We start from the raw sequence: 15,280 nt of genomic DNA on the forward strand, positions 1-15,280 counted from the left end.
GTTTTTCAAACATTCACAAGGTGATAGCTCAGTTTTGAACTGTAGCCAGTCAATGTGAACTACTGCAGTTTACTACTGAACTACAGCACTGAATTTTACTGCACCGAACTAACTTACAACAGTAAAATAAACCCAAGTGAACTGATCCTAGAATAAATTAATTTAAGGGCTACTCAAGTAAGTGTCATTTTTTTAAAGATGGGATATGAAAAATTATGGATATAGAAAATATCTTAGAACTCCCCTCTTTCCAAGTGAAGGGAAAAAACCAAAGGTGCTGATAAAACCTGGTGGTGTCACAGTGCAATAAGACACTGTTGATAGAAGAGATAAGCAGGACACTTCAGTGAGCATACGATGACTCCTACTTGGAGTAAAAGAAACACAATGCAGTAGATGATATGAAAGCATGCACTTTAAGACAAAAACAAAGAGCCTGGGAACGTCCCTGTCAGAAATGACTGTGAAAAGGTTTCCATGTATCAACTGATTAGAAGGTGACTGAATTGTTTAGGTGATGCAGCAGAAGGAGAATCCAAAGAGATCACAGCATGTATCCTGCAGAAATACAGTTCTGGGCTCTTCTCCATGACCCCAGCAGGGACCTTATTTGGAAATGTTGCACACAGTCCCAGATGTATGTTTTAAATAAAGATGGGCTTCTCTCACATAGAGTGAGAGAAGAACTATCAGGACTATAAGAAGAAAAAACAATATTTGAGAAAGTGTAGGAAGAGCAGGACTTTTTCAGCCCCCACTGAGAGCGGGTATAAGCACTATCCAGAAATAGAAAGGAGGGAAAAGAAATATCTCCAGTAAAAGGCAACACAGGTGTGAAGCCTAATGAGCACGAAGCTGAAAAAAGGCTGCTTTCTAATGAACCACAGAGATTCTCGAAACCAGACTCCACAGGATCTGTGGCAGAGGCAGCTTTCAAACTGAAGCTAGGCCAAGTTATGAGTATGCTGCACAACAGTGTGTAACAGCAGTGACCCAGAAACTCCCTTCCAGACCCATGTCTCTCCTTCAAGCAAAAGAATCTGAAGTGTGCCTGTTCTTTTATATACTTATCATTCAGAAGCAGACTAACTAAAGGAGGAAAAAAGACAAAAATCAACATGATCAACATGATAACATTTTCTTCTCGGTTGTTTCTTTGTAGACACCTAAGTATTCTGTACACTTCAAGGCAAATTTTTTAAAGATATAGATATATAGGAGCTACTGTGTACAGATGCAAAAACTGGAGATTTCCATTTGCAGACTGAGTCTTGCCTCTATAAAATATCAGATTAACTGAAGGAAAATGTGATGAAAATTTAAAGAGAGACAGGACTATTCATAAGCAATTAAATAAAAATTTTGTTTGAAGTCTGATGGCTGCAGCCATGTCAATGCCACTCTTGGAGTTTTAACTAAAGCATTATCTTTGCTTTATAGCATCAAGGAGTAGTTCAGGAGAAAAGTGGGTGCAAGTTTCCTCTGTTTTCCCTGTCTGACAATGAAAGATGCACATTTTGCTTCACCTCAAACAAACAAACAAAAAAAGAAACCACAAAACAAACCAAACAAATAAAAAACAACAACAACAAAAAACAACTGCAATATTACAAGATGAATATCTCAACATACAAGTGGACATCAAAGCACTTGTTAAATCTTGTTTTCAAGAATAATCTGATTGTAGCATTCTTTAATATAAAGCAAAAATGTATTACCATAATCAACATTTTGAGATTGTTAATTGCATAATAGTGAGCATTTTAAAACAATGACACAAAATTAAAAAAAAGTTGGGCAAATAAGAGGCAATTAATTTTGCTTAAAAATGGGGATGATGTAAATTTCAAAGTAAGGTGAATTTTAAAAAAATATTACTTAAAAAGATCTTTAAGTCTATAGATAATACTTCTAAGACCATCACCCAGAGAGTAAAAAGGTTTCATATTTGCACTACAGAGCAATATAGGTAGTCTTGCTAATTTTCTGGATAATGTAAAAATAGCACAGCAACGAGAACTCAAAATATTTTTAAATGACAAGCATTTCCTTTTATACGCGATTAATGTCGCAAAATCTTCAAATAGTATGATTTTACCATATCTATGATATTTTAACACTATACTAACATGGCTACTAGTCAAGCAGCTTTAGTACTTTATGAGTTTTGAAAGTGCAACTGTACTCATGCGATGGCAATACAGCAGCAGTGAATGTTGCTTTAACAGCCCCAGCTTTGCTTGCTACATTTTTTTACACTTTTCCTCACATGGTAGTCAAAGAAAACTAATGAATTTTTTTCACACTGACACAAGCTTTTAAAACTGTATGTGCCATCATGCATTTCTAATACCTTCAGAGTTTCTATTCTGTCACACAGAACAAGATTCCAACTTCTTTGAACTAGTATAAATATTTACTAGTTGGGGCAAGAGATCTACTAGTTGTGCTCACTGTGATCATAGGAAGGGAAAAAGTAAAGGACCATTTTTCTTCTTTTTTGTCAAGGACCTTTTAGGAAATGCTAAGATGTTCTTGAATTCTGGAGCACAGTGCAGCAACCACTGTGCAAAGACATTTAAAATTATTTACAAATATCAACATAGAAGAATCTTTTATATTAATAGTATCTCCACTGAATTTTGAAACAATCTGTAGAGCTTTTCTTTGCAGTCCCAGTGGCACTTACTCAAAACTATAATATCTAATGCTAAGTTCCACTAGCCTCCCACCTTTTTTTTTTTTAAATCACCTAATTTTTACAAATGTCCACAACAACATACAAGACAAGCAAAACAAGAAGGTTCCATATGGAGCCTGCTAAAATCAGGGCTGCTTTACAGTAAGGAGGCACTGTCAATTGAAGCCCCGTGTTATTCTGCTCAAAATGCTGACATTCAGTTGTCACTTCCAGAAATTTATCTATTTGTGTCTGTGCAGATGTGCAAACAGAGTTTAAAGCATCCCTTATATTCCTGCCTTGAGTCAACAGCATACTAAAAACACAATCCATGTAGCAACTTATATATTCTACTGACACCATGAAATATTTCAGTGGTGTTTATTTAGGAAAAGATTTTACATTACAGATTGACAAGCTGCAGAAAAATAAGCAATAGAGAAATCAGCTTGAAATACTAGGGCCAATAACTGAAGCTGATTCTATAGATACAATTAGTGACATTCATCTTTTTTCTCCCACCTACCAGAAGATAAGCTTTAGAGACTCAGGATGTGTGCATTTACATCACCTACTGCATTAGGTCACCTTGCAATAACCAGATAATCTGAGAGTCAAGTCAACCACAGATTCACGGTAGCATTACAATGGACTTTGCTATAACACATGGTTACTTTCTTTCATAAAAGTGGTAGACATTTTAGTCATTACTGCATTAAACATGTTATCTCTGGATGCTTAACTGAATAAAATCCCAGTTGGAACACTGAGCCTCCACTTAAAATTAAAAAAAAAAAAATCATATTACTCTAATTCAGGCATTCCTAAATTTAGTTTTCCCTGGGTATCATCATCACAGAAAGAATAGTAATGTACAATACTACTGGAAGTTGCAGGTGTAGGAGTGACATTTAAGTGTCTAAACAATCTCTTCCTTTAACAGGAAAGAAGTAAATAACTAGATTTTCTGTATCCTGCTGCTGACATGCATGCCACTGTTTGTGAAACTACATTTTAGTACCCATTTATAGGAAAAGTACCTGTATTCAGGGACCTTGGAAAATCTCTGCTAAATGGAAATTTCCGAAATCCTTTGCCCTGAAACACAAGAAGTCTCTAATCTTCTCACAAAACTGGAAAAAATCCCACCACCAACAACAATATTATCAACTGTAAGAACCTACTAATTTAAAAACAAGCAAGACAGAACAGGACAGAAACTCCTGGAGTCAGACAACAGCAAATGTTTGCAGAAGTCAAACACCAGCAGGCAAGGAGAGGTACACTAGCATACAGATTTTCACAGTTATTAAAAGAAACTAATACTGTTTTCATTTTAGTTTGGTTTTTAGTCTGCACGTACAGCTGTGAACAGCTTCATTTTTAAAGGAATTAGTATGAGTCTTCTCTGTTGCCTTAAAAAGGAAAAAATCCAGGGAACCACCATTTCCAGACAGAGTTAATTATTTAAGTACCACATTTTACAAAGGCTTCAAAATCCATAAATCCATGCATTTTCGTTTTCCTCTTGGTTTGTTAAAAGCAAGGACAATACAAAAAAAGATCCTTCTACATTATTTACATGTATTTCAAACAAAACCCCTCTACAGTCAGCTTCTTATTCAAAGGTCAAAAAACCTAGCTGAAAATCCACTGGTGATGTGGGTCAAGACTGAAATGCAAAGATGCCAGGGAGGTACATCCAAGTCTAACATCTGGCTCTTTCCTGAGCAATCTAGAAGAGTAAAGAGCTACTGCCTGCCAAGTATTTGGAAAATATGGGCTGCTTTTTTTCCTAGCTTGTTATCAGGAATACATTAAGATTTAGAGGTCAAGCTGTACGTTGATCAGTGAAGCAGCAAAGGCAAAGAGTGTACAGTGCATGTTTTGAAGAACTTTTAGCTCCTTACATGTAAGAAAAACAAAACAAAAAAACCCCAACAAATCCAGAACCCAAAAAATGCAGTTGAGCTAAGATGAAAACAGGGCTGATGGTTCAGCAAACCTAGGATATAGTTAACTAAGAAATAATTCCCAAAATCAGTTTAGATTTCCCAAAATATTTTTTTTTCAACCACAACCAAATACCTTCAGGTACAATGTCCTTCATCACCTCATTTTCAAGCCATTGATCCCACTACCAATATTAAATTTATAGTCCAGTTCTGCAGCCATATTGTCTTTTTCAGGTATTCCCAATCTCTTTCAAATCATCCCACGTTAGACCTTCCTAACACTCAGGCAACTCCTACAGCATACAGCAGACTGGCAGGCACACAGCAGCAGAAGGGCATTGAGGAAACAATGCTATGGATGGAGTCCTAAGAGCACAACCCAGCTCCCATTCTCCTGCCTCTGCAGGAATAACAGCAGCACAGAACAGTAAAAGCCTATTTTTAACTATAAAACAAGCCAACATGACTACACACACAAAGGGAGACCTACAAAATAGCAAAACATCATTTTTATGAAATCATTCTTCAGAAGAGGAAAAAAAGAAGAAAGCTTGAATCCATTTTTCTTACTTGCAAGGTCATAGTTTGGAGTCAAGCCATAAACTAATAAATCCTACCTGGTCTGTTTGTCCAAATGACCCAGCAGACAGCATCTATTGCTGTAAGCAAGCAAGCTGACAGGCTGCAGTCAGATAAAACAAGGTAATATTTATAGATTGAGTTAAAGAAATCACAGGTTGAGGAATTTGACTACAGTGTTATTGTCTGGGTTTACAACATCGTTGCTGGCTGTCCCTATACCTCTGAAGACCAGGTAACTGCAGTTACCAAGAGGATGCATTACAGTTACTAAAAGCTGGCATTTGGTCACCAGACCGGGAGAGCTGAAATAAGTAACCTACACGTAGAAAGTTACATGGGCTACATGAAGCTACATTTTATGATTGCCACAGCATTTGTTAGCTTATTAAGATACTAAACATAGCTATAATGTAATACTTTGCACTTTGTATTCTAACTCACAAGCCTCCTTTTCCTCTGTTTTGAAAAGCAACTGGCTCTTGATCCAACTGAGAAACTGGGACTGAAAGAGAAGGCTGGTGTTAAACCAGTTTGCATATTCCCAGACCAAAGGAGAATTGTCACCTCCGTTTAAGAGCTGCAAATGCCATGGAGGTATGGATACATTTGAGTGTAGGGAGTCACAACCATCTTCACATTCAAAGTAAAAATCTTCACATTTTGTCAAATGGTTCAGAGCTTTCTGTTGTCAATTACAGTAGTCACTAAACTGGAACTCAGAAGACACATAAGGAAAATCAGAAAGCCCATATGAATTTTAGGAAGGGTAGTCACACTGCAAACACTATAAAGGACTGGAACTATTGAAATTTGTAGCAGATCAAATTATTTGATGCCTTTTTAAGGTGTTCCAGACAGGTGTTGGTAGGAACAGTATATTACAGGAAACATCAACTTGACCGCCTGTAACTGAGGCTAGAAAACTACCCACCCCAAGCTGGGAGGTTTAGCAGGCTACTCCCCATTCAGGAAAATCCTCTTTCACTTTTCACGAAAAGGGAACTAAATATGCCAGGATTTTCTGTTCCAACATTTGCAATGGAGACCAGTGATCAAAAAAAGACTGATGCCCTTATTTTTAGCTTTTTGAGCAGCTTAAGGTTTAGGCCAAGTAGAGAATGCCAGGTTAGCTAAACACTGTAACACTGGTTCATGGTAGCAAGCTTCACATTTGCAGCAAGAGCAACCCAAAAAGACAGATGCAGCCTTTTGCCCAAAAGGACCACAATCTTGCTACCAGAATTACCAGAATCTTGCTAGTCTAATAACCAAGTCCAGCATCACAAGAGTAAATTAGAACCAACATATACACAAAATTTCCTATCTTCCAGTTATTTCACCAAATGTTGCGATCCTTCCCAAGCAAAAAATAATATAAAATAAGGCAATAGCTCTACCTGTACATCTCAGATGTATGAGGGACTAAGTAGCAGCACTATTTGTGTCAGGTGCTATTATAATGTAAAGCTATTTACCTTCAACATCACCCACGTAAAAGCATTGCAATCTGTTGTCCTTGATCCGCCCTTCTCATATCCCCATACAAACAAGGGGTTTGGAAGGAATGATAAACACTCCTATAAATTCCAGCTTCTGGGCACAGGATCAGCTTTCACAAGTAACCCACTGAGCAGAGACCCCTTCAGCACAGTTTATGCATCCCATGGCTTTCAGCTGAATCATCACCACCTCAAAATGAACAGCAAAGACTACTGGCAAGCTGACAAAACTGGAATAACCACCACCCATTCAATTCTGGGATACCATACAAGTGCCAGTAACATTTCAGTAACAGATTGATAGGTTAAGGATGCAGAGGTTAGAATCCTAAAAACACTGCAGACCTGCAGGGGTCATCCCACACCTCTATTGCACTACAGCTACCAGATTCTTAAATACAATATTGAAAATGAAATGTGACATGTACAAGGTTCTTTGGTCAAGGGTAAATCTCAAGACATTAATATTTCATGTTTCTCAAATACTTAATATTAACTCTATTTCTCATCCATTGGCAATAAAGAATATTGGGAAAAAATGGTTTAGTATTACATTCACTCGCAAAAACCTCCTGAAATACCCTATCAAAGGGTTTGGGTTTTTTCTTTCTAGTAGTATTACTTCTATTAATTTTGAAGTTTAGAAAATGCTAACAAGAATTCATCAGTAATAGTAAGTGAAAAGAATGACTAGTCTGGTAATAGATCTGCTGTTGCAACTAAGATATCAAAAACAAAAATCAGATTTTAACAAAATAATCCTGAGAACCTGAAAATCTTATCTCTTTTTCAGTCAAACAAAAATCACACTACTGTGTATTCCTGAAGGGGATTAGTAAAATTAGTTCAGTGTTTCAAACATCAAGAATGCTGTTACAGGCTAATTTGTAACAATTTAAAGCCTAGAATACAATAAGAAATAAAAAATATGTAAGATACTTGAAGAAAAACAAACTTTAAATAACCTTAAAAAAATTATATTTAAGAGTTTTCAGCATCAGCATCATTATTCCAGATTGCTGATGGTCTGAATATAGCCTAAATGTTTATAAAATTCTAGTTTAAAATTTAGAAATCATGGTTCCTAATGCTCATATTCTTAAATCATTTTGGTTATCTCTTGATATTTCATTGATTTTACAGACCACCTGTGAAGTTATCAAGTATTTTGCAGATGAGCTTCAGGTCATCTCAGCAGCAGATACAGAACTTGAGACACTTCCCCTCACTTTTGCATACTGGTAGTACCTGCAGCAGCGACAATCATGACTGTAAAACCAATCAGCAGAGCTGATAGCATTTTCCAATCCTCTTATAAACTACGTATTTCTTTACATATCACTGAGATCCCCTGCCTTAGATAATTAAAAATGAAGTTTCCAAAAACCTAATTTACTTCATCTCACTGGAATATTTTTACAGTTTCATTTGGTAAACTGTTAAGTTTACATCACTTGAAAATTGTTTAAGTACCAGCATAAGTATATAAAACCCTTGAGCCAGTATTTAGCAAGGGAGTGCAATTATTTTGCAGGTGGAATAATCAACTTGAGATACTGAGACATAGGATTCCCTTAGTGCTTGCTTCTAGTTACAATGAACTTCATGCTACTCAACATGCATATGAATTCCATGGTACTTTTAACTTAGGCTACTTAACAACAACACATTATCTTCTGCTTTTTAAAGTTTCTCTTATTCCTATGTTTTTATTAACTCATAGAATTGGGAGCAAACCAACTGTAACTTAAGGGATTTAGGATTTTTTGCTTCTTTTGATGTTTGGGATTTTTGGTTGCTTGGATGATTTTCTCTTTTTTTTTAATTGTTGCGTATCAGCAGCACTCAATTTCAGCTAGATTTCAGTACATTTGAAGATCAAGCAGGAGTGCCAGCAACTCAGGAATAATAAATAGCTTTTAGTCTGTCGGTCTCGAAATAGCATTTTGGAAGAAGCTGACTTTCCTTTTCAGGTTCACATCTGCATTGTGACTATAAATACCACATTTTGGTATGTACCATCATAAATAGCACTCTGCAAACACTCCAACAGATTTGGCCACTTCAGAACACAAACCAGAGCCATAATACTGACTATGTTAATTTCCCAGTTCTCATTGTGAGGCCTGAAACTCTCCTACTCCATAAACTTGCTAAAAAATGCCCTACTGTGCAATCTTCTATACCAGCTGTCCATGTTGACCTGAAGAAATTTTAGCTACTTCTTGAGAAGGCAGAGAAAGCAATATTTTGAGCACACACACAATATACATATAGATGGCAGCCTTTTTGGTTGTGGTTTAGTGAGTTTTCTTTTTTTTTTTTCTTTTCTTTCTCACCTTTAAATATGTTGTGCAATCCCCAGGCCTTGAAACCATAACAGAAAGATAGCAGGACATCTTCTATTTGCCAAGGATACTTTCATTGCCATCTCTCCAGGTCACTAAATGCAATCACACTGTCATTCCTATGAAATGACCTAAATTCTGCCATTTATAAGGTTTTGGAAAAATTTGCAGTTAAATGTTATCCTGGAGAATAGGAATTTAGCCAGGGTATACCACAGATCTCTGGTAGTATGCCAGACAAGTCACTTAAAACCAACCTTTTATATGATCATTAGGGTGCGGGTGCCTGAACTGCAACAATACACAAAAATTCAAGTAACAAAATGCATTCTTTGAATGCTTACTAAGATCTACCTATGCTGAGAAATAAGCACCTTAAGTTCTCAAAATTCTGTCCTTATGTTTTGCCAAAGATTTCCTTCAGCAGACCTACCTGAAAAATTAAGATGCCTCCCCCATAATCCTTTAATGAATTGCATGAACACTGTAGTTACAAGCATCTTAAAAAATCACAGAAGAGAAAAATATTTATGCTTTCATTTTCTAAGTAAAACTTGAATACTACACCATAAACACAAACTAGCCTTTTGAGCAATGAAACTAGTCCAAAATATCAAACAGCTGCTCATTAGATTAGAGTTATCCATCTTGAGATGAATCTTACGGTCACATAATTAAAGACTTTCATAATGCACCTATAAAGGGGTGAAATACTATTTCTAGTCCCATGAAAAAGTCTACAACCCCCTTATTGGTCTTCAGAGAAGATAACTTTTCTTCAAAATACACAAATTAAAAGGAAAGGAATAATCAGAAAGGGTCAAACTAGAAATCTGGTTTCTGCTAAAAATAAAGGTGCCTAACAACAAAAGAAGAAAGTCTGTATCAAGTCCCAGTGCAACATAATTCACTAAGACGAACAAAATCACAACCCACCAGCAGCTACAGTAGCTAATAGGTTACTACCTAGCCAGAGTTTTTTCATACATCTATTTTTTTCAGATATATTTATACAAATTTATAAAAGCTTACCAACTGTAGCCATCTGATCACAACACCACGCCTCCTTCCCAAGTCTTATTAGTGATGTGTGATGCTCACTCAAAGGACAAATAACTATATCAGGTTACATTTTTTTATAAAAAAAATACTGATGATCTCTTCCAGTAATAGAAAATTATATTTATTTTGTATAGGTCTACACTTCTTAGGAAAGTATGCCAATCAGCACACTTACTATACAACAAACTAAAATAACCATATTTGAACAGTTCTCACTCGAGACTTTTCCTCAAAATACCACTTATTTCCCTCTCTTTTCTGGGAGTGAGAGTCACAAATTCTTGTGAACTAAAATATGGTAAGAACAACCCAAAAATTTGAGATATTGCTTTCAATATTTTTCAGTAATTCAAGACAGGTCAAGCACATCCAAAGACTGCAGTACCTTCATGATCACTAAAGAAGAGTCACTGGGCTAGAAGTGAAACTTATCCTTTATTAGCAGACTTTATTTCTATTACACCCAAAGTAAAAATAGAACTTACATTTTCTTACAGATTGTCCATAAGTCACTCCAATGTACTCTGCAATTCATGAGTTGTTAATCATTACACAGTCATAAAAGAACTATGTATCTCAAGTCACATTTTTAAAAGCCATTATACCTGTCAATTTTTTAATTTTGTTTTTAGTTGACCTTGAGAAAAGTTCCTATAAACAACATATACAAAGATGAAAAGGAGAAATTAGATAGAAAGCTAACACTTTAAAAGGTCCAAGCCTACCACAGGAACCTTTATGCTCTAGACCTTCATGTGATTGTTTTCACATAATAAAGTAGATATAAGATGTAATGTGTAAAGCTTTTCAAGAGATTGTTGTTTCAACATCCACAAAGCAACATTTATTGATACATCATTCATCTTCCTAAAATTTAAGATTAGGAAAATTATAGCAAAAGCACTACAAAACTAGTTGAGAGGACTCTTATAAGCAACAAGGACACAGCCAAACAGAATGAACCTACTGAAGAAGCCCAGAGAGGTGTCGGATGCCCCATCCCTTGAAGTGTTCAAGGACAGGTTGGATGGGGCTTTCAGCAACCTGGTCTAGTGGAAGGTGTCCCTGCCCACATGGCAGGAGAGTTGGAATTAGATGATTTTAACATCCCTTCCAACCCAAACCATTCTAAGATTCCATTAATTAGATGAAATCTGGTTAAGTACATTAAAAAAAAAGAACTAAGCAGAACTATTTTTGCAACAATCCAGCTTTCATTTCTCTGCCATCTTTCACCCAGAGCATACCTTTCCTCCCTGTTAAACAGATGACAACAGTTGTGTATCAAGGAACATCACCCACAGATCCACTTCACTTTCAGATAGGTATCTGTAGATTCAAACTGCTTCAAACTCTTTCAATTTACGAAATATGAGGCGTGTAAGACCAGTACAATTGATTGATGTCACTGATTTTATTTTTTATATTAAACAATATAGGAAATGCAAGAGAGTTTTTTTACTCCTCCTCTCTCCATTTTCACCATGATTAACACAATGGTCAGTTTGCATAACATTTTCGCAGAACAGTAGATTTAAACCTTATACCTCATTCCCTGACTAAAATAGTGTGAAACTAAGATATAACAGCATTAACTAAAACTAATTCACAGAGCTTTGTGAAACCTTGCACAGGAGATTTTTGCATTCAGTTTTAGATTGTCCCAGCAAATCAAACCGTGGGGATGTCAGAGAAGTAATTAAGCCTCTTTCCTTGAAAAAAGATTGAGTCAGATATCAATAAAATATTTAGGATTCTGGGAACATAATAACATGAAAATAACTAATTACCAGAAATAATTAATTCAGTAAGTTTTCCATTTAGGCAAAGCAAGACAAAGTCTGTATACCTTGAAACTCCAAGCTTCCCTTCCCTCTCTACCAACAATTTCAGTTCCACTTTCCAAGGGAAATAACACCTACCTGATGAACAAGCATGAAAAGTTTCATTGCCAAAATCGTGGTTTTTGTTGAGTTACATTGTGTACTAATAGTTTAAACTTCTATATAATCTCTAAACTATGTTTTTGGCTTATTGCAAAATCTGCAACTGCATGCCAGCCCTATGTCAAAGCATGATTTCTTTCTCTTGCATAGATGGGGACGTTTCTTAAGGTAAACTAACTTTTTGTAAAGCAATACTTTGACCTTTTCCATTTTACTACTCCTACATTTTGGTCCACCTCTGTGATTTAAGTAATTGAAAGTAACACAACTAAAATATGACAGCTTGTGCTAGTTTAATTTTTTCCTTTGCATATAAGCACTTATTTCATATCACTTAGACTTGTTGTGTTACCCTAGTCAATCTAGAACTTTTCATCAACATTCTTTCAAGAGTAGAAAGATCAGGAAAAACCAATACACATGCAGCTTTCTCATTTTATTCCTATTTGCAAATTCAGGATATACTATTCTATTTCACCTTTTTCGGTACTTGAGTTTCCGAAGGAGATTTTTTTTTTCTTTTTTTAGATTCAGTTCTAAATATTTCATGAACACCAAATGGTTTGGTAACATGAACTCCCTTATACTTAGAATGCAATTAAAAAGGGAAAGGAACAAAACAGTCTACAACAAGAAACTGTGATATGTTTGATACTTGCATAAGAAAAATCTACTGGACACATTCTGAAACATTGCTAGATTACTTTCTGTATTTCTACACCATTAGACCTGAATTCTTGTAAAAAATGTTCCTTCTTCAAAAAGTTTCTGCTATCACCTCTTCCCAATATTTCCAGTTCTTAGCCGTATATTCAGAACACACTGTACACATGCCCATGCACATTCTAACACAGAGTATGCACAGAACATATATATAAATATATTTTCAAGAAACAAATTGTAAGATTAAAATTATAGTGAGCCATATAAAATCCAGCATGAAGATTTGAACATTTTAACTGAGCAATAAGAATCTATAGATTCTCATAAAACTTACAGAACCTTTTTTCATGCAAAACCTAAATTTCTAATTCCTGACACCTGAGGCCTTGTTAAATAATGTTTGCTCTTCTGCTTATGAATGCATTTTTCCCAAACAATAAACACAGGCACCCTATGGGATTAAAGCATGACAAAGGTGTAGCTGACTCATGGGATCAATTATAAAGCATCAGTACTTATGCCTTTTGTTCATTCCATGTTCTACTAACAGTTTCTGCAATTTCAGCATAAGTGTATCACAGATGTTAAACGCCATGCTACAAGGCAACAGTGCACTAGTACCATACACTAGACAGAATAAATCTATTCTTATCACCACCTACAATTGTATCACTTGTTATACAGCTTACATATTTCTTTAAAGTTTTAACAAATGCATAGGGATTTTAACTGAATGCTCACAGCTTCCTGCCCAATGAAAGTATGTCAGCATTTTTTCAGTACATTTAACATTCAAAAAGAATCTACACAGTTGTCTTTTCTAAGCTAAAAACAATTTTCAATACAGCCACCGACCCTAATGCCACAGGTACAGCCTTCCCTCCAAACTCGCTGTTAAATTCACAAGCAAGAAAGCCCATGAGCAGGACGACAAGCAGTTTCAATCTCCATGCAGTTTGCCTGTGACAGGTTATTGATAGAACAAACAGAATTTGCAATACTTACTGAGTGTTTCTCCTGCTGGCCCATAACTCCATGGTTAGCTGGGATTGCAAGTGGTTTCATAATGAAGAAACATAAGCTGAACTGAATTTACACATCATGTACCAATTTCTTATGGATGGCAAGTCACCCTCTACAGCATTAAATTAAAAAGAGGCGGAGGGGGTGAAGCCAAGCTGGAGCTAAAAGTGTCACCACTGGTAAGCTCAAACCCCTCCTCGCACTTGTAGTGCAGAGCAGCAACCCGAATGACAGCGTTAGTCTCCATTTTTGTAACACTGAAAGTCTAAGCATGTCAGGACGTACAGAGCCTGATGAAACCCTACATATCCAGCATCCATTCAGAGGAAGAAAATCATTCCCTGAGCCTGAGGAATGGGAAGCTAAAAAAAAAAAAGGAGGAAAAAAAAGCTAAAATGGCTGACTGCACAGAGGCTCCCTCAAAAAGGCTTAATACAGTATTATATTAGTCAGGGTGCAGGAATCAGCCTCCAGCACTCAGCCAAGCATTGTTAATACTCCTGTTTCATTTGCAATCACACACACTCACACATGCAGCCTCCCCCCCTCCCCACCACCACTACCCTCCACTCCCCCAAAATCAGGGCAGCGCACACGAATAGGGACCTCCTCCCCTGACTGCTAATGATGCTGACAGAGTAGTGACCAGTGATCTCTGTTCCACTCAGCTAACCAAGTTTGCACAATTAATCTCAGCAGCATGACATTGATGGACATTTAATTTTATGATGCCTGTTCCTCGCAATCAAGACAAGCACTTCTACCGCCCAAAGAGTCAGCAACTAAAATACAACACAATTACACACAAAAACCCAGAGAATCATGAGTCTGAATGCAATACGCCAATATAATTACGTTATTGTGCTTACTTTGGAAGACCATGGCTGCAGGCAGTTGGCATAGCAACGCACAAGGAAAGCCATTTCCTGGGTAGAAAGAATGCTTCCTTTTCTAAATAAAAAATTCCTCTTAGGATACAAACGGCATTGCTGCTTCCTGCAGAAAGCAAAGACACTGAAGTCTGTCTCTTAACCTGCACACAGGCACACACTCAATGCAGTTCGAGTGATGTAAGTGCATTTCTCTCTCTCTCTCTCTCTCCTCTCCCTCCCTCTCCTTTTATCCACCGAAATATTCCAGTTAAATGGAAGACACATTCCTTGAGGCTCGCCCCCTCCGATACTTAACTGTTTCACTCATTAAGGTAGAGATGGACAATGCAGATAAAACAGCAAGCTCCTGCCTGTGTCTGGTATCAGCCTCGGAAGATCAAGGCATCCCCAGAGGGGAGGGATCCGTTTGCTGCTGGCTCCTAAGAATATCACTGAAGTCAGGGTGGGAATGAGGACCCACGTTTACCTCGCCAAATCCTGAACTGAACACGACTTTTCAAGAAGACAATGCTAAAGCAAAGACATCACCTCCCTTTCCACCCCCTGCAAAAGAGTGCTCCTGCAGAGGTGTAAACGTTGTTATCACGTATTTATAAACGGTGCACTTGATAAGCTCTCTCAGATTTTCA

At 36.7% G+C, this 15,280-nt stretch overlaps 1 protein-coding gene across 6 annotated transcripts in view; it reads right to left on the bottom strand.

Annotated features, from left to right (window-relative positions):
- The window catches only part of RAPGEF2 (Rap guanine nucleotide exchange factor 2), a 181,349-nt gene that overhangs the window by 55,659 nt on the left and 110,410 nt on the right, over positions 1-15,280 (bottom strand). Inside the window, exon 1 of one of the 6 annotated variants that reach the window (XM_032685085.1) lies at positions 14,628-15,014. The exons of 4 other annotated variants lie outside the window; for them this stretch is intronic. In XM_032685085.1, coding sequence (XP_032540976.1) covers positions 14,628-14,681 — 54 coding nt within the window. In that variant the 5' untranslated portion in view covers positions 14,682-15,014. Of the gene's footprint in view, positions 1-13,740; positions 14,294-14,627; positions 15,015-15,280 lie in introns of those variants that run through there. One more of the 6 variants, XM_032685084.1, reaches the window with a different exon arrangement.

The sequence above is a fragment of the Chiroxiphia lanceolata genome, chromosome 4 (assembly GCF_009829145.1).
Source record: "Chiroxiphia lanceolata isolate bChiLan1 chromosome 4, bChiLan1.pri, whole genome shotgun sequence".
NCBI lineage: Eukaryota > Metazoa > Chordata > Aves > Passeriformes > Pipridae > Chiroxiphia > Chiroxiphia lanceolata.